General features: G+C 54.9%; 1 protein-coding gene and 1 pseudogene across 2 annotated transcripts; both read right to left on the bottom strand.

The window, feature by feature from the left end:
* Positions 1–4,080: 4,080 nt before the first annotated feature.
* On the bottom strand, positions 4,081–4,839 carry LOC307189307 (peptidyl-prolyl cis-trans isomerase A-like; annotated as a pseudogene). The gene has a single exon. The product of its transcript is annotated as a peptidyl-prolyl cis-trans isomerase A-like (transcript).
* Positions 4,840–6,615: 1,776 nt separating this feature from the next.
* On the bottom strand, positions 6,616–17,079 carry CERCAM (cerebral endothelial cell adhesion molecule). The gene is made up of 13 exons (XM_079926976.1): positions 16,865–17,079; positions 15,318–15,428; positions 15,025–15,142; positions 14,332–14,466; positions 13,973–14,177; positions 11,402–11,521; positions 11,067–11,143; positions 10,867–10,973; positions 9,872–10,004; positions 8,374–8,501; positions 8,052–8,255; positions 7,407–7,659; positions 6,616–7,096 (listed from the first exon to the last, which is right to left on the bottom strand). Exons 1-12 carry the CDS (start codon positions 17,059–17,061, stop codon positions 7,407–7,409), a joined length of 1,788 nt encoding a protein of 595 aa, XP_079783102.1. The 5' UTR covers positions 17,062–17,079; the 3' UTR covers positions 6,616–7,096.
* Between the last annotated feature and the right edge of the window lie 2,200 nt (positions 17,080–19,279).

The following is a 19,279-nucleotide window of genomic DNA, read 5'->3' as shown; positions in this document are numbered from 1 at the left end:
AAGAAGTCCGCGCACCGCAATGAAGACCCAATGCAGCCAAAAAATAATAATAAAATAGATAATAAGACAGATCAATTGTTGAATGTGGAAAGGTTTCCAAAACATATAGCTGAGAAAAGTAAAAGGCAAGGTGCAAAGCTGTAAGTCGACCATGATGATGTAGATATATATTCACAGAGAAAAAAACTACAAATTTAGGGTGGAGGATACATGGGTGTTTCTTGTATTACACTTATATATCCTCTTTTTAAAACTGTGAACAGGGACTTCCCCGGTGGTCCAGTGGTTAAGACTCTGCGCTTCCACTGCACAGGGTATGGGTTCGATCCCTGGTTGGGTAACTAAGATCCCTCATATCGTGAGAGGCGGTCAAAAATTTAAAAATAAATAAATGAAATAAAAAATAAAACTGTGAACAAAAGAGGGTATGTAATGTGTATTAGTTTCCTAGGGCTGCCTTGACAAAGTACCACAAACTGGGTGAATGAAACAACAGAAACTAAACAGAACTAAACAGTTCTGGAGGCCAGGAGTCTGAGATCAAGGTGTTGGCAGGGTCACGCTCCCTCTGAAGGTGCTTGGGAAGGATCTGGTCCAGGCCTTGGTCCTAGCTTTTGGTAGTTCCTTGGTAGCGGAACTCCAGTCTACCAATGGCCTTCTCCACGTGTGTGTGTCTGCATCCAAATTTCCCCTTTTTATAAGGATAACAGCTGTAGTGGATATTAGGGACCCATATTTCTCCAGTATGACCTCATCCTAACTAATTACAACTATAACAAATCTATTTCCAAATAAAGTTGCATTCTGAGGTACTGGTGTTAGGACTTCAACATATTAACTTTTGGGGGACACAATTCAACCCAAACATAATGTATCTGTTCCATTTAAAGATGTATAATAAAATCGGGACTTCCCTGGCGGTCCAGTGGTTAGGACTCTGCGCTTCTACTGCACGGGGCATGGGTTCCATCCCTGGTCAGGGAAGTAGGATTGCTGCATGCTGCACGGTGCAGCCAAAAATAATAATAATATTAATAACAACAAAATAAACACTAATGGAGCACCACCCAGCCACCCAGCTTAAGTAATAAAAGATATTTTTTTTAATTTTTAACCGGAAGACACTATCTCAGAATGTTAACACTAACGATTTTAGTTTCCTCATTCTGTTTCTCTAAATTTCAACAATGAACCTGGGCTTTTCTTATTCGTTGGAAATAAACACAGGTGAAGGAGGAGTTGTTAGCTCCAGCGCTGGACCCCAGCCCTGCGTGCAGCTCCTGGCAGGGGGATGGCCCGAGTCCTTAGGCTCTGGAGCAGCCTCACCATTTGCCCTAGGGCCTGATTACCAGTTGTTTCCATCTTAGAGCACTTCCTCCAGGGCCCTGATGCAATGGCCACAGCATAACCCTGGGGAGAAGGAATCCGTGCTCCAAACAGGGTCTAGCTTTTTCTTTCAGGTGACTTGAGAGATTTCAAGTCCTGGGTGGAGTAGGGAGAGAAAATTCTCCCAGGCCCTATCAAGGATTGGCTCCTCTTGGACCTTTAACCAGCCCCTCAGTGACCCTGGGCCTCTGAGATTGGATGGACGCTGGACTCAGTTGAGAAGAGAGTCCAGGTTCTACGGTGGCCCAAAGCAGCGGTTCTCAAAGTGGGGTCCCTGTACCAGCAACATCAGCATCACCAGGGAACTTGTTAGAAACACACATTGTTTAGGCTCCACCCCAGACTTACTGAATCAGAAACTGGGGGGCAGGGGGAGCAGCAATCTGTGTTTTAACAAGTTCTCCAGGTGATTCGGACGCACTGTAAAGTTTGGACTCTAAAGTTTGAGAACCACTTCCCGGACCATCTGGGAGTGATCTTGGAGGGCAAATCTGGTCATGCCCCTTCATTTTAATGAAGGAAACACATTTTACAGAGAGGAGAAGGACCTGGCTCAAGGGGTACAGATAATTAAGTGGCAGAGGTGAAATTGGAAATTAGATTACCTGTTTACAGAGACACCCTCCTTCTCCCTGCCACACTTTTTCCTCTGACTCAGGCAGACCACCCAAGTCCATCCTGATTCACTGTCATCGTCTGGAGGGTCACTGTGATACCAGTGACCCTCAGTGCAGCACTCCGTCTGTGCCAGGCACCGCGCTCACCTGCATTAGCTCAATGAATCCTCACAACATCCGGTGAGGTCGGCTTGAGTGTAATCCCATTTTACAGAGCAGAAAACTGAGCCTCGAGAGAGGTCAGGACACTTGCCCATGGTCATAGAGCTAGAAGGGGCTGAGACAACTCAAGCCAGTTTTCTCTGCCCGCAAGGCCTACGCTGTGACTAGTAGGTTTGCAGGGAGGGCTCTTCTCCAGTATCCCTTCTTTTTTTTTTTTTTTTTGGCCGCCCTGCTGTTTAAGGGATCTTAGTTCCCCCACCAGGGATTGAACAAGGGCCCTCAGCAATGAAAGTGCGGAGTCCTAACCACTGGACCGCCAGGGAATTCTCCAGCATCTACAATTCGGCTAAGAAACCGGAAGGAAAAAAAGAGCTCCCCAAGCAGGCGAAACAGTTGGCAAACAGCCAATGCCCAAAAGCTGCCATTTACTCATAGCAAAGCCCCTTGTCTCTTGGTTTGCACACTATTGTGGCAGTAGCGGGGTGGGGGGAAGAGCAGATTAGAAGTGGTCCAGCAGGAGCGAGAAGGAGACCTAGTTCTTGCCCCGACCCATCCCCACTCTCACTTTCTTGCAGTTCCCCATGCCTCCCCCAAGCAGTGGGTATGCCTTGGAGAAAGACTTCCCAGCCTTTTTTCAGAGCAGGGCACCCACAGAAAACCAAAATATTTACACAGCATCTGAGTAGTCTGGTGGGTATTGGGGGACGTTTGGAAGTCTTGATGAAAATTTCATACTTCATTCTTCATAATATATATTAGGATTAGAAACTGTGGTATAAAATATTAGGGAAGACTTTAAAGCTCAGTTTTGTATAAAACTTCCAAATAAAACATACTGGATAAAAGAAGACAGACACAAAAGGCCAGGTACTACATGATTCCATCCAGGTGACAGTTTGGAAAAGGCAAACAGATCAGTGGTTTCCAGGGACTGGGGTGGGAAAAGGGAATCGACTGCAGAGAGGCAGAGAACTTTTGGGGAGGATGTATATATTCCGTATCTTCACTGTAGTATTGGTGGCATAACTTTACATCTGTCAAAAATCATCAAAGTACAGAGAAAGACAAATACTGTATGATATCACTTATATGTGGGATCTAAAAAAAAAAAAAATACAACAAACTGGTGAATAAAACAAAAAAGAATGAAGAGTGGCCCCCGCTCGCCGCAACCAGAGAAAGCCCTCACACAGAAACGAAGACCCAACACAGCAAAAATAAATAAGTAAATTAATAAACTCCTACCCCCAACATAAAAAAATAAAATAAAATAAATGTCCATAATTAAAAAAAGAAACACACCCCTAGATACAGAGAACAAACTAGGGGTTACCAGTGGGGACAGGGAAGGGGGAGGTGCAGTAGAGGGTTAGGAGAAAAACAGGGTTATTATGGAATTATATGAAATCATGTGTGTGAAACTTTTGAAAATTGTAAAGCACTATAGAATTTAAAGACTCATTCATTCCAAAAAAAAAATCAAAGTAAATTTTACCGTATGTAGATTTAGCTACAGTTCCCAAACCTGTCAGCTCCTCAGGATCACCTGCGATAGTTTTGTTCAAAAACAGTCAGGCCTCACCCACAACCTACTGAATCAGAACCCTGGGCAGGAGAATTAGGAGGGGGCAGGAATCTGCATTTCAACCAGCTCCCCAGGTAACAGGTGGTGGAGTGTGTGGTTTGGGGCCAGGACTTCTGGGTCAGGACAGGGGATGCCAAGCTTCTATCTCCAGCCCAGACCCGACCCCTGAATCCCAGGCTCGTGTATCTAACTCACTGACACCTGCACCTGAATCTCAAATGTAGCACATCTGAAAATGATCTCCTCCCGCCCCAAGCCAGTCCCCTGCCCCACACTCTGTAGTTTTCTCCATTTCTGTTGATGGCAGTTCCATTCTTCTAGTAATTTGGGTCCAAAACTTTGACATTATCCTCAATCTGTCTAGGTCTCTCTCTCTGTTGTTGTTTAGCTTTTATTTCATAATCATAAACTTAACTCTGCAATTCAGCTAGACTTGGAGCGGGGAATGGAAAATGTGAAACCCAAAGCACTGCAGCAAAAGCACAAAGATTATAGGATGTCACGAGCAGATGAGGGTGAGGGATGCTCTACTGAGCTACGGAAGGAATGGGCTGTTTAAGATAAGGCACGAGTCGGATTTACTAGATTTGTCCACAGACAGCAATGGTGAGCTTCTTGCTGGTCTTGCCATTGCTGGATCCAGCGTGGTCCACGGCTGCCACACGGTTCATGACCTTTTCTACCTTGCCAAAGACCACACACCTGCCATCCGGCCACTCAGTCTTGACAGTGCAGATGAGAAACTGGGAACCACCTGTGTTGGGTCCAGCATTTGCCACAGACAAGGTGCCAGGACCTGTGTGTTTCAGGGTGAAATTCTCATCATCAAATTTCTCCTCGTAGCTGGATGCCACCAGTGCCATGATGGTACCACCCTGGCACATAAATCCCGGAATACTTCTGTGAAAGGAGGACCCTCATAACCAAATCTTTTCTCCCCAGTGCTCAGAGCACGCAAGTTTTCTGCTGTCTTTGGAACTTTGTCTGCAAACAGCCTGAAGGAGATGCAGCCCAAGGGCTCGCTGACAATGTGGAAGAACACAGAGGGGTTGACCATTGCTAGGCAGCGCAGGGAGCAGCTCCCAGCGGTGGCGTATCAGTGTCTCCTCCTGAAATTCTGCTGCTGCCTCTCACCGACCCCACTGTTAACACCCTGGTCTGGGGCACCATCATGTCTCACTTGGATTATTACAATGGGTTCCTAACCCATCTACCTACTGCTACCCTGGATCCAACTACATTTCATTACAGCAGCCAGGGTAATCCTGTTAAAATAAAAATTAAATTGTGTCATTTGTCTGCCTCAAACCCTCCAGGGGCTCCCTGTCTCAGAGTAAAAGCCAAAATGACCTCCAAGGCCCTCCGTGCTCTGGCCCTGACCTTGGCTCCCTCACCTCCAGAACTTGGCTCCTCCTTGCTCGTTCTGCTCCAGCCACAGTGGCATCTTCCCTGTCTTTTGAACCTGCCAGTCCTGTTCCTGCCTCAGGACCTTTGCATATGCTGCCCCCTTGGCCTAGAATGGTCTTCTTTCCCATATCCCCATAGCTTGTCCCCTCACTTCCTTGAAGTCTTTGTTCATGTGTTAACTTCTCAGCTCATACTTGATATTTCCTCCCTCATTTTGTTCTGTAGGACTTAACAACCTCCAATATTTGCTTCTCTGTTTTTGTCTGTCTCCCTCACTAGAATGTCAGCTCTATGAGGTCAGGGATTTTTGAGGGACAGTTTTATTCACCGCTGTATCCCTAGTATCTAAACATGGCCCATAGAGGGTGCTCAATAAATGTTCATTTTAATGAATGAAAGGGACACCTGGAGCCTGGAAGGGAGAAGTGACTTACTCAAGGTCATAGCCATCCAGAATCAATAGCTTTTGGTCTTGGAATGAACAAAGCACCAATGCCACAGCTCTGGCCTAAAGTCCTTCTCAGAGCCATGCCAAGCTCTGGAACCAAAGCCAGGCCAGCAGGACCTCATCCCTGGTACGGAAGGAGGGAAAGCCCAGCCCCAGGGGGTGCCTGACTGACTCTGCCAGGACCCAGGGGCTTACAAGACCAAGTCAAGGGGCTGCATGGGGGAGGGGCTCCTCTGAAGGAGGAAACCTGGAGATGGCAGGTCCTGCGCTGGTGGAGCCACAGCAGCTACGGGCAAGACAAGGAGTCACCTCCCCATCCCCTCCGGCTGCCTGAACGCAGGCAGTGGAGACAGTTGCTGGGCCTTCCAGGGGTGGGGAGAGAGGAAGGCCGGCAGTTCCCAAGCAGGAGAGCATTAGAAGGTGAAGCTGCTGCAAGTAACCCAGAGCACAGGGGGCGGATTCCAAATGCCCCAGGCTCCCTTCCCATTGCTGGCCCCAAACCAGCAGAGGGCGCCCTGGCCCACAAGGTCCAGGTTCTGCCACCTTGCGCCCTCTGGCTGCCACACTAGTTAGGGCAGGAGGGGAGCCCTGGATCTCCCCAGCCACTTCCAGGGGAGGGGTTCCAACTGCACAAGTGAAGATCCAAAGGCAAGGAGGCCTCAGCAGCCCTCGGTCTGGCCTGGGCCCACCCTGGCCAGCAAGGTGAGGCCAGTGATGACCACGACAGCCGCAGTGGGTAAGCACTCACTGTGGGCTGGGCTCCAGGCCTGGCTACTTTATACCCACCTGGCCCATGAGATACTTCTCCTCCCACCTCCACTTCACCAATGAGCAGACTGAGGACGTGATGCCAGATCGATCGCCCGACTCCTTCTCTAGGCTGCCCTCCCGTCTCTGTCTCTCCACCTGCTCATCCACAGATCAGGAACGCCTCCCTCCCAGCCCTCAGGACACGCAAAGAGGCTCAACCATGAGTTAAGAAGTAGAAAGTGCAACACCAGCCAGCTTTTATTGAGGGCCTACTGTGTGCTGGGTCCTCCTCCCACCTCCCTGCACTTCCCACTGGCCAGGGAAGAGGGTGGCAGGTGAGACCCATGTGTCAAGCTGGATAGGGAACTGAGGTGGAGGTAGAAGGTGGCAGAGGGGCCCCAGCAGCTGGGTCCTCAGCTGGGGGCAGGGCTCCTGTGTCCGCCCAGCTTGAAACTGAAGGCTGGGGGCCCTCCCTTCTTCCCTCCACCCCAGGCCCGGAATCAGGCTGGCAAAGTAAGAGGGCCTGCGAGCCCTGCCCTTGTGCTACGTGACCTTTGGGGAAGGGGACCCGTCTCTGAGTGGTTTCTCCCAATGGAAGACGAGTCCAGAGGGCAGAGTGGCCATGCCCAAGGTGGCAGCCAGGTCTCTACTGGGTCTATGGTTCCTGGTGGCGGCTCTTGCTCTGCTCCCTGGACAGCTATGGCCTATTCCCTGGTACTTCTCTGGAGTCACCAGCCTGACCTGGTGGGACAAGAGAGGTAAGAGGAGAGAAGTAGAAAGAACTAGAGTTGGACAGTGAGAGACAGAGACAGAAACAGATACAGAGATAGTGAGAGACACAAAGAGATAGAGATGGGCAGAGAGAAAGAGAGCGAGAGAGAGGGAGTTAGAGGTGGACAGAGAAATGCAGACACAGTCAAAGATACAAACAGAGACAGAGAGAGAGAAAGCCCGAGACAGAGAGAGGGAGAGAGAGAAGACAGCTGAGAAGAGGAAAGGGAGACCCAAACACAGAGTCAGTCGTTGAAGGCGAGAGAAAGCCGAGGCCCACCTAGAGCTCATCCTGGGGGTGGGGATGGAGGCTGTGCCCACTGCTGCCGGCCAGGTCCAGGCGGGGGTCCCGCAGGGTCTTATAAGAGCCACTCCAGCTGATGAGGCGGCCGCTGTCATCGTCCCAGGGCGAGGAGGTCTCTGTGTCGCTGAGCCACTCAGCGTCCCCCGCGTAGTGGGTGGGAGCAGCGAGCAGGGGCCGGGCTGAGAAGGCCCGCAGGTCCCGCGGCCAGAAGTGTGCCTTGTACTGCTCACTGGGAGGCGGGAGGCTGGCTCAGGGGGGCTGGGGTAGGCCCCTCCACCCAGACCCATGTCAGCCCGGAGCCAGGCACCTCACCCCCAGAGCACCTGACCGCCCTCCCCATCTAATCCTGAGGCAGGATTTCTCTTATCCCCATTTTCTGGATGGGGAAACTGAGGCACAGAACAGGAAAATCGCTTGACTGAAAACCACAGGGCATCACAGAATTCACACATAGATTGGTCTGACTCCAAGGCTAAGCTGGGCTATTCCTTGGTGACCAGAAGGAAGTGACTCAGCCCTGCCAGCCTCAGTCTCTCCACCTGCCCAGTGAGGGGACTTACTACTTGCTGAGGTGGGCTCTCGAGATAGGCTGACCCTGCCCTGCCCCCATCTGAGGCTCACTTGGGGTGCTGGTCAAACATGATGGGCAGGAACTCATCCACGGGCAGCATTCGGCGCAGGGGCTGGGAGGCTAGCAGCTTGCGGGCGCCAGCCAGGCTCAGGACGTACGCCAGTGTCCAGTACGAGTAGCCAGCTACCACCAGGTGCGGCAGCCCCTCCACGGCTGCCTCCTCCTCAGGGTTCACCTGCTTCCGGCCGAGGTAGCTGCAGGTGACACCAGGGGTCCCAGGAGTCACTGTAGATGTCCCAGGACCCCTCAGGAGGAGGCAGACCCCTGGAGACCCACCCCTCTCCCTGGCCCCTGGGGGCACTGGCTGCCTACATCAGGTCCCAAGGAAGTTTCTCCGCCTCCACCTCCTTCATCAGCCGCTCCAGCCGCATCTTGAAATTGCTTTCAAAACGCACGTCGTCCTCAAACACCACGACCTGGGCCAGGCCCCGGGCAACCACCTGTGGTACACGGTGGGGGAGGCTCTTTAGACCCCTCCCACCTGGCTGACTCTGACAGACACTCCTGGCCTCAGTTACAGGCCAAATGCTCAGCCTGGCTGCGTCGCTCAGCTGCTAAAGGCTGGGCGGGGCGGGGGGGGCCTCCCTTCTTCCCTCCACCCCTGGCCCTGAATCAGGCCGGCAAAGTAAGGGGGCCTGTGAGCCCTGCCCTTGCGCTACGTGACCTTCGGGGAAGGGGACCCGTCTCTGAGTGGTTTCTCCCGATGGAAGACGGGTCCAGAGGGTAGTCTTGCTCTCCAAGCAGATCACAATGGCAATCAGAACCCTTGCTGCAGTCACTGAGCACTGGGGCCACAGTGCTCATCTCCAGGGACCCTCAGGAGGCATGATGTCCCTGTACTGTGGCAAGGAGATGGAGACACAGGGAGATGAACCCACTCGTCCAAGGACACACAGCCAGGAAGTGGCAGAACTGGGATCTGAGCCACATCTGCTGGACTCCAGGGCCTGGCTCCTCACTTCTGCCTCTTGGGCTTTCCTCGACGAAGCTAGGCTGGGGGGTGGGGGGCTGGGGGGGTGGAGGAAGGCCCTAGCCCCACACATCCCTGAGAAAAAATACTTTTTGTAACTGTTGGAAATGTGAAAAGAGCATGAGATCAGCTCAGTAAGTGGTGAAACGTACATCATCCTTCAATCTGTTCAGAGGTAGCAGAAAAGCAGAAATATAAGCTCACACGCCCATATTCTGGCTACAGTAGAAAATAAAAACAAGGAGTGAGTCTGTGTTCCACCTCCTGGAGGGGGCGCCCCTTGGAGGGCCAGGCCCGGGTCCTCTCCTGCTGTGTCCAGGCAGTGACCTCTCCCAGGCACTCACACCCCAGCCCAGGGCTGAGGCTGCTTGGCCAAGCCCTAGGCCTTTCTTCTTCCCACACAGAACACACCCAACTCCTTCAGCCCCAGGGCCTGTGCCCGCACTGCCTTCCTCTGCTGAGAAGCCTCCTCTCCCTGCCCCTCAATGGCGAGGCCCACCCTGACCCCACAGGAGGCCAGGAGGCCGGGCCAGTCCGCACTCTCGAACAGCCTGTATATCCCCGCTCCGCGGCAAGCTTAGTTCTTTCTTGATTTCTGCGCCTTGCTCTGGTCCCTTTGCCCCAGGAGGAACCGGCTGCATTCTTCTTGTTCACCTCTGTGTTCTCAGAGCAGAAGCTCTCCTAGCACACAGCAGGTGCTCAGTGGAGACCGCAGGGTGAATAAGGTATAGGGTTGGGCCCTTAGGAGGCTGAAAGCTGCTGGCCGGGTCATTGTTAGTGTGCTCGGTCAGGCCCCGGTCACACGAGTGCTGGCACAGAGCAGTGGATGGGGGTCCTCACCTCCTCCCAGATGGAGTAGTGGCTGAGGAAGCAGCCCACCTCGCCCTTGGTCAGTGTGCGGCCCGAGTAGGGGTCCTGGTAGCCGGGAAGCAGGTCCACGCCGAGGCTCCTCATGACACTGCTGTTGAGTGTCCTGAGGCAGATGGTATAAGGGGGTCAGGGGTGCCCGCCAGGGACCTGTCCAGGGGGAACTGGCCTGTGCAAGTTGGGGACAGTCACACTGGAGTCTGGTTGGAAGGAGGCTTCAGTCTTGTTACTGCTTCGTGTGGCCTGAAGCCATCAGTGACTGGACCTGGAAAGCCACTGCCACCTCGGGCGGGGGGGATCCTAAGGGGAGGGGGCAGCAGTCTGAGGGGGACACACCCCAGGATGAATGCGGGGAACGCGGCGGATACTTCTTAGGCAGCGGCCCAAGCAAAGGATGGACATCCTGCAGTCCACAGGGCCGGGGCGTATGCAGCAAACAGCAGTGGGCACGTGGGGCCGTGTGACCCCTGGTTGCCGGGGGAACACGACTGGCCTGCTCCCACCCTCGCCCCGCCCATCAGGGACCTAAGTTCAGGCTGGAAAAGAGTAACCCTGATAATCGTAATGAAGACATTATTAACCTTTGGGATACTTACTACATTTCAGGCCCTGGCTAAACCTTCACTGAACCCTTACAAGCCCCTAAGAGGAAGGCAGTTACTCGCCGTTTACACAGTAGGGCTGAGAGATGGAGGTCACACAGCTGGTGACCACGCCCAGAAGCTCCAGACCCTGGGCCTTAACCACTGTACTCTCCTCCCTCAGGTGGGCTGAGGGAGGGCACCCTGTCCTGTTCTCTCTGCCCTGGGACTCCCCGAGACAGAATTACTCAGGCCCTGTTTGAATACCTCCTAGAACGGCAAACTCATTCAGCTCACTGTCTGCTTTTCCCACCCCCATGGAGCTGTGATGGACCACCCGGTCCCCACTGGCTGCCCAGGGTCCTGTCCCCACCCAGGAAGCCTCACCGGCCGTCCACGGCATCCACCAAACGCCCAGAGATCTCCATCTCCCAGAGCGAACTAAGCATGCGCTCTCGGCGGTTGGGCCGGCGGGCCAGGCTGATGACAAACACCTGGAAGAGGAGGGGAGGCAGGGGAGTGGGTGCAGGGGGAGGGGAGAGCCCACCCACCTCCTGGCCCCAATCCTGCAGGCCGGGAGGACTTACCTCATCAAACCCCATCTTGCTGGGCCTCTTTGGGGGCCGGGACACATGAGCTGAGGCCCACATGGGGGGCCCATGCACTGCAGAGGAAAGCACCCCCCCATCGTGAGTCCCTACTGGCTCTAGTCAGCGGCAGCCCTGGAGTCCTAGCCCCCCTCGTTCCTGCCCCCTGGCAGAATACCCAGCAGGAGATCACAGAATCCACCTGCCTCCATTGTACGGATGGGCAGACTGAGGCCCAGGGGGAAAAGGGACTTGCCCAGAGTCAGGGAATGAGTTGGGGAGAGGCTTCAACCCCAGCGGTGGGGAGGGGGGACACACCGGCTCGCAGCCCTCACCCAGCGCTTCCAATATCAGGTGGATGAAGTTGACTCTCTCATCCTCCAGCCCCTGGTGGGATTTCACAGGCACGTTCATGTACCCATAACGGTGGTCGTTGCACACGTGGGCCGAGACCCCTGCGGAGAGAGGCCGAGTGAGCACTGGAGTGCAGGGTGGGGCTCTCAGAACCCAGATGGGAGGTCCTAGGCCCAGTCCTGCCAGTGACCCACAACGTGAGTCCTGTCTGGGACCCGGCATTCCCACCTGGGCTTGGAGGGAGAAACGGCTTGGCTCAAACAATATCTAAGGGATCTTCCTGCCGAAATGGTTTATTCACGCAACAGACGTGTCTAGAGCACCAGCTGGCTGCTGGTGGTGAGAAAGACAGACAGTCCCTGCCCTCAGGGGATCAAGGTGAGGAAGGAGCAGGCAAACTCACACCTGGCTACAGCCACCTGATGCCACCGGGCGTTGCTCCACCCCCTAAATCTTTCCCACCTCTGCCCAACCCCCCTCGCCAATCCAGCACCATCACCTCTTCCCTGGATCCCTACACTTAACCCTACCCCCTCCCCTGCCCCCACCATGCTGTCCTCCACCTGGCAACCAGAGTGGCCTTTTTTATTCCTTCAATGTTTATCATCTTTATTATAATTATTTATTTAGCCTTTGTCTTCTATAGACTGTGAGTCCTCCAGGGCAGGCACATGGTATCTATTAAAAAGTTAACTCCAAGGCTTCCCTGGTGGCGCAGTGGTTGAGAGTCTGCCTGCCGATGCAGGGGACACGGGTTCGTGCCCCGGTCCGGGAAGATCCCACATGCTGCGAGCAGCTGTGCCCGTGAGCCATGGCCGCTGAGCCTGCACCTACGGAGACTGTGCTCCGCAACGGGAGAGGCCACAACAGTGAGAGGCCCGCGTACCACAAAACAACAACAACAACAACAACAGAAGAAAAAAAAAAAGTTAACTCCAGGCCCAGCATTGAGCACAGAGCCTGGCCCAGTGCAGGTGGTGGAAGCATGAATGATGGAGACAAAACCCCTGTTCACGAAATTCCTACAAACCGCTGACCAATAAAGAGCAGCTGATACTCAAAGTAGAGGTAGGAATGAAAACAATAAGGAAATAGGGAATTCCCTGGTGGCCTAGTGGTTAGGATTCTGAGCCTGGGTTCAATCCCTGATTGAGGAACTGAGATCCCACAAGCCGCCCGGTGTAGCCAAAAAAAAAAAAAAGAAATACTTTTGCTTCTTCTCATTTTTTTCTCCATGTATTTGTTTCACCTTCACTCTCTTTCTGCACTTGATTTTTTTTTCTTCCTGCATCTCTGCACTGCAGATGTTGCTAGTGCCTCACGCACACACACAAAAAAGATGACACTCAAAAAAAAAAAAAAATGACACTCTTCTCCCTGGACACTTCTCACACACTGCTTGCCCAAGTGCAACACTTCTTGATTAAATCATCACTTCTAATTCACCTTGACCATGAGCAGAGTTCTCCACCCACCAGACAGCCTTCACGTCCTTGCCACCCATGAGTGCACACCATGAAATACATTCTCTGTAGCCTTCTCAAGATGTTTATTCCAACAGCAGTATCTCCGTCTCACTCTCAACTTCGACTCTTCCTCAGAACTGGGTTTATCCCATCCAAACCCAAACACTTTTTTTTCTTTTTGTTTTTTTTTGGCTGCGCTACACAGCTTGCGGGATCTTCGTTCCCTGACCAGGGATCAAACCTGAGTCCTCAGCAGAGAAAGCACAGAGTCCTAAGCACTGGACCGCCAGGGAATTCCCCAAACCCAAACACTTTCTAGTAACCTTCATCTTAAAAATAACCACTGACAACAGAATGATATTTTCTAGTGTTCAGATCCAATCACGTGATCCTCTGATGGCTGCCCGACACCCACAGGCTAAAGACCAGATGCTTGCCCATCAAGTCCACACAAGCTGGCCCCTGCCTACCTTTCCTGCCTCAGCCTGCACCATGCCCCTTTTGCTTACTGTGCTCCAGCTGCCTGCCTTCTTGCATCCCCTGCCACCACAGGGCCTTTGCACCTGCTGGTCCCATTGCTTAAAATGCTCTGTCCTGCTCTGTCTACCTTGTTAATGTCTGCCCATACTTCAGATCTCAGCCCCAAAGTTTACATCCTCCAGGAAGCCTTCCCTGACAGGTTAACTCCAGTCTAAGCTCCCAAAACACCTATAATCAAAAAGCTCTTCTTCCGGTCATTGTGACTGGACATTGATTTGTGTGATCCTTTGACTGACTGGACTGGAGGATCCAGGAGGTCAGAGACTGCCTGATTTTACTCACCACTGTCTCCCCAGTGCCTGGCACCTGGTAGGTGTCCCATAAATATTTGCCTAATGAAGGAATACGTGAAAGTGCCATGGTGGGGACGGCCAGAAGGACATCTAACCTACTGGGGCGGTGGGCCCAAGAAAGTCTATGACCTGGAGGACACACAGGAATTAAAAAGATTAATTGCAGAGTGGGGAAGAGCACACCAAGCAGAGGGAATAGCATGTGCAAAGGCCTAGAGGCCTGGGAGAAAGGCTCAAGGAGAGCTGTCCTCACCAGCAGCCTGACAGGCGTAGGCGAAGACGATGATGTCGTCGAAGGGCCAGGTATAGTTGGGGTGAGGGGGGTAGAAGCACAGCTGTTCTGTCCCCTCCGCCCGCAGGGATACCAGGAAGGTGGAGTGGACCATGGGGACACGGAAGCAGCCCCGGCGCTGGCGGTTCTTGGTAGGGAAGTAGTCGGCTGTGCGGCGGTAGTAGCCCTGGGGAAGGGGTGGCTCCGGGCTGTGAGAGGGCGCCCCTCCATCCCCAGCACACTGCTCCCCTGCCAGGGCCCACAGACCCTAAGGCCTTCAGTCTCTCCACGTCCCTCCTCTCAGACCTCAAGCCTCCTGAGGCCCCCGAACCCGGCCTTACCTGAGGGGTGATCCCACACCAGAAATTGGAGTAGTAGGTCTGAGAGTCCAGCATCGGGGCCACCACGGGCAGCCCCTGCTCGATCAGAAGCCGCAGTGTCTGGTTGTTGGTCAGAATGTTGTCCGTATCTGCAAACTGTGGGGAGGGGGATGTCACAGGCCCCAGCCTTGTCTGGGCTGCAGTCCCCCAAGGATTCACTGAGTGGGATCCCTTCAGATCTCCAGAAACCCAGAAAGTCTCCCAGGATCCAATGGGGTTCCCTCAGAGAGGTCTAACCTATAAACCAGTAGATCCGTTTCTGGACCAAGAATCTAGTCTGGGGCACTGGCTTGGGGATTGGGTCCAGAGATTATACCCGAATTGCTGATCTAAGAACTTTATCTGAAGTTTTAGGAAGTAAATCCAAAGACCTACTCTGAGCTCTAGTCCAGGGAACTAGGCTCAGTTTATACTCTGGGCTCTAGCCCAGGGATCGAGTCTCAGTATATACCCTGCACTCTGACTCAGGGATCCAGGTTTAGTACCAAGTCTGAGCTCAAGCATAGGGATCCAAGCTCAATATCTGATCTGGGTTCTGACCCAGGTTGCTAGCTGAAGGAGCCAGCCTACAGGCGGTTAAGTCACGCCAAGATTTCTGTCAAGGACAGGTGCCACCACCTGTGGGAAGCCCAATTGTAGGCCAGGCTTTCTTACCAGGATATAGTCAGCCCCCCAGTCCCTGGCAAAGGTCAGGGCTTCCTGTTTCAGCTCCATCAGAAACTGGTGCCTTTCCTTGGTCCAGTGCTTAGGGCCCTCTTCGTCTGGGTAGGACCTGAGGGAGTAAAACGATGAGATGTTCCCATGCGGTAGGTGCATGTGGTGTTCCTCTCTGCAGGGCAGTGGACAGAGCCCTGGTCTGGAGGCTGTGGCTCGGGGCTGTCCCTTTCCTTCCCTGGGCTGCAGCTGTTATCCATCTTCCCCAGAAAACGTTCCCCTCAGGTCACCACCTGGGCTCCCCCTCAGGCCTCCAGACCACAGCAGCATAGTCATCGCCCACAGCAGCCAGCCACTCCTGCAGCATCTCTGTGGTGTTGTCCACGTTGTGGTCTGTGGCACACCTGAGGACACAGGAGGAAGAAGGGTGAGGGGGCACAGCCACCGAAGGACCAAACCCTGAGGCAGCCTTGACCCCCGGAGCACCAACACTTGCAGGGCTGGCCTCTCCTGGGAGCAGAGGAAGTAGGTGTGCTCCGGAGGAAGGCAGGAAGCCAGGTCCCAATCATAGGTCTGTGATCCACTGTGTGACCTCAGGCAGGTTCTGACCCTCTCTGGGCTTCACTTTCTTCCTGTAACTTTAAGCTGTCCTGGCATGCTCAGGGGCTGAGATGACAGAACTCAAATGCATTTTGAAGGATGAAAAGTACCTCAACTTTGAGGAACATGCCTGCCACATTCTCTGGTTACCTTCCTTCCCTGCTGTGTGACCACAGGTCAGCCCCCTCCCCTCTCTGAGTCAGGACTGGACAGAGGAGCTGCTGCTTCCCTCCACCAGATAGTTGTAATAACGACCAAACCACACTCTGAGCGTCCCTGAGAAATGCTGATGGGCCCGAGCTCCGTTGCCACCACGAGTAGCCTCTCTGAAGGGGCTCTCATGACAGAGCGGGGTGCAGGGGGCTTAGCCAAGAGCCCAGGTTTTAGGTGATACTGCCCCTTTAAGTCAATTCCCCAGAAGTGAAGATTAACTACGTGTCAAGTCTTCTATGGGTGGGAACTAACTAACTCCCAAACTGGTAATTGTGGGCAGCCTCCCCAGGCCACTGGCTCCAAACCCAGCCCAACTTCGGTGTGTTGGGGAGGGAGGGTAGTTTGGTCATTTCTCTCAGTTTATCCCCAACCTCAGCTTGGGACTCCTCCCTGCTCTGGCTTCCACAGACTGTGGCCTCTGATTCCAGTGCCCTGCAGGGACGCCTAGGGGGAGAGACTGCAGGAAGGGGGCTTTGCCCTTGGCCGCAGGACCCAGCCCCTCTCCTGAGAGAGGCTGGAACCAGCCCAGGGGAAGGGGGAACGGGTGGGACTCCCCCATAGGGCAGCATGGAGCCCAGGGCTGAGAGCACCCTCACGGGCTCCCCAGGAACCCGGAGGCCTGCTGGTCTGTGCCACATCGGGCCCCAGGGGACGCCAGCTGCTCCTGTCTGCTCCGCTCCAAATCAGGCCAACCACAGGTCCCACGGGTTCAGTTTCAGCTCTGAGGGCTAGGGCAAGAGGGACTGGGCCCAACTTACACCCAGAGGAGGTCCCAAGAGGTGGAATAGGGGCCAGAATTAGGGAATGGTGTCCCTCTGTCAACCTAAGGCCTCAGAGGTCAGTCTGCAGGGCCAGGGGGATAAGGGGTCCTGTCCGGAGACACGGGTTGCGGAGGGCCTATCTGCGAGGGAGGGGCCTGTCTGGGTGGTGTCTGGGCAGCGAGCAGATGGGGCCATCTGGAGCCCGGACTGTCGGTGGGGTTGGGGGATAGATGCCCGGTGGATGCCGATGCCCGGGTCTCTCTCACCAGAGGGCCATCCTGGCCCGGGGGTAGTCCAGCCGCTCCAGCGCGCCCAGGTAGTGGGGCAGAGAGTGCTCGGCATTGCGGGCCAGGATGGCAAGGACCACGGCGGGCAGCGGCGGCTCTGCGACGCCCGCAGCCTCGAGCCGCGGCCCCAGCAGGAGCAGCAGCTGGAGCAGCGGGGCAGCGGGGGCAGCGCGCATGGCGGGCGCTCTGGCGGCTGCGGCGGCCCCCGGGGCTCCCAGCCCAGCCGAGGGTAGTGGGCGGTGCGGTGCGGCCCAGCCGGGGCGGGGCCTGGGGCCGGGGCGGGGCCGAGGCGGGCCCGGAAGGGGTTGTGGGGGGCGCACCCCCCAAAGAGTGGACTCCCACTCCTAACCCCTATTCGTGGATTCTCAAGTGTCCTCTCCTCGACCAGGGGCATCGCAGGGCCAGGGACCGGACACCCGCCCCGGACGCGATCCAGGAGCAGCTCCCTCCCGGCTGGAGGGTCGTGGGGGACGTCATCCGAGCCGCCCGGGCATCTCAGAATGCTCGACTACGAATCCCTGGGCGTGCAATCGCCAGAATCCGGCTCCACTGAGCGCCCCTGAATCCGGATTCCCTGGCCATCCATCTGACCCTCTGACCTGAGCCGCAGACGGGACCCACTGGGCCGCGGCCTTTCCGGGTTCCCCAGCTCCAGCCCCCTCCACCGCCCCCGGGCGCCCTCTGGCGGGCCCAGACGGAACTTCTCAGACCAGCCAGCCGACGCGTGGGCGGACAGAAAGACCGGCTTGGGGGGCGGGGAGGGGGTCCCCCTGACCTGCAGACGTCATCCCGCCGCGGTCCGAGCCTGACGTCCCCCGCGCGTCATCGTCCTCGCCTCCGTCGCCAGCACTGGCACTGCTCCGGCCCTTTAGGAGAGCAAGGCCTACTCTTAGATTGAGTGTAGAACATGGGGCACCACTCAGCCCCTCACGGTGACCCAGCCCCCTCCAAAGCAGTGTGACTCCTGTGTCTGGTCAGAGTCGGGGTCCTAAGGCCCCTGCTGAGATGGAAGAGGGTCCCCAGACTCTCTTAGGGCAGGGGAGGGGAGGGGTCTGGAGGCACCAGCGGTGGGTTCTAGCTCCTCTCTACCACCAACCTCAGGCAGGTCGCTTTCCCGGAGCCTCAGGGCCTCCTGGGTAGAAGGGCTGCTAACAGCACCCACCTCGGAGGGTTTGCAAGGATTCCTTGAGAGCGTGAATGCACTTCATTCTATGCATGGGGCCTGGCAGGCGGGAAGAGTTCCTGGGGCTGGAAGACAGAACTGGAGAAGCCAGCCTCTCCTTCCATATAGCCCCTCACCCATGGGAACCTACTCTCCTATGGCACCTTTGGGTCCCCCTTCAGGTTCTTCCCAGGGTCAGGGAGGGGGGCTAAGCCACTGCAAGAAAAGGGGTGGGGGCCCAGCAAGGAACAGCCTGGTGATGGGGCAGCATGTGGAGGCATCAGACCCCAGAGTCCTGGTCTCCAGCCCAGCTCCAATGCCTCCAACAGCTTCCAGGTGGGGCTGCTTCACAGCCAGTGCCCTGCAATGGAAGGCCTGAGGCCCCCTGAAGCATCCTGGGGAAATAATGAGTCCCTTCCCTTGCATGGCTGCCTCTGCTGGAAGGCACTCCCAGCCCCAGAAAGGGGATACCCTTTTTTTTTTTTTTTTGTCATGCTGAGCAACATGCAAGATCTTAGTTCCCTGACCAGGGATTGAACCCGTGCCCCCTGAAGTGGAAGCGTGGAGGCTCAACCACTGGACCGCCAGGGAAGTCCTGGGGATACCAAAGCAATATCCCCCACCTCACCCATCCCAGGATCATCCCAGAGCCTCTGCCCATGCTATTAGTCATGGGGCTTCCAGATTCTTCTCTCACCTCAGTCGTCGTCCTCCTCCCAATGCACTGACCCCTCCCATCTTCACCTCTCTCCCTTCCCAGTTCACCCAGTGGTCTAGCCTGTCACTGACTCCCTTGCCCCAGGGTTCTCCCATCATTCCTGCCTGAAAAAACCCTACAGCCATCTTGCTTTGGGGCACGTTAAGACTGCTGCACACTCCTGATCTCCACTCTCCACTGGACTTTCACTGAGCCCAACAATCCAGTTTCCCTGTGCTGCTGCCCCTGCTCCTCTGTGGCATTTCACACGCCCGGGTCTTCTGAAGCCCTCACTCCACTCCTTCTCCCCCAGTGAAAATCTTCCTGCCTTCTTTGGAAAAAGAGAAGCCATCACCTGAGAACTCTTATTTCCAGCCTCCAAACCTTCCACGCCCTGCGACCAAGCTGGCCTGTGCTCTCACGGCCTATTACTATGGAAGAGGCACCTCTTCCTCATAACAGAACCATCCTTGGACTCCAAAAGCCATTCTCTTGCCCTTCCTGGATCACCAACATCCGTCTCTTCTGGATCCTT

This window comes from Stenella coeruleoalba, assembly GCF_951394435.1.
Source record: "Stenella coeruleoalba genome assembly, chromosome: 7".
In the NCBI taxonomy this organism is placed as follows: domain Eukaryota; kingdom Metazoa; phylum Chordata; class Mammalia; order Artiodactyla; family Delphinidae; genus Stenella; species Stenella coeruleoalba.
This window is presented reverse-complemented; position numbering and strand designations above follow the sequence as displayed.

What these genes read in the sequence shown, in the direction of transcription:
- CERCAM (XM_079926976.1), bottom strand. Translation starts at nt 17,061, where the DNA reads ATGCGCGCTGCCCCCGCTGCCCCGCTGCTCCAGCTGCTGCTCCTGCTG. An exon ending in GTGGATGCCGTGGACGGCCG is followed by an intron (nt 10,005 to 10,866) that starts GTGAGGCTTCCT and finishes CATCTGCCTCAG; the next exon opens with GACACTCAACAGCAGTGTCA. An exon ending in ACTACTCCATCTGGGAGGAG is followed by an intron (nt 8,502 to 9,871) that starts GTGAGGACCCCC and finishes CGTGTACCACAG; the next exon opens with GTGGTTGCCCGGGGCCTGGC.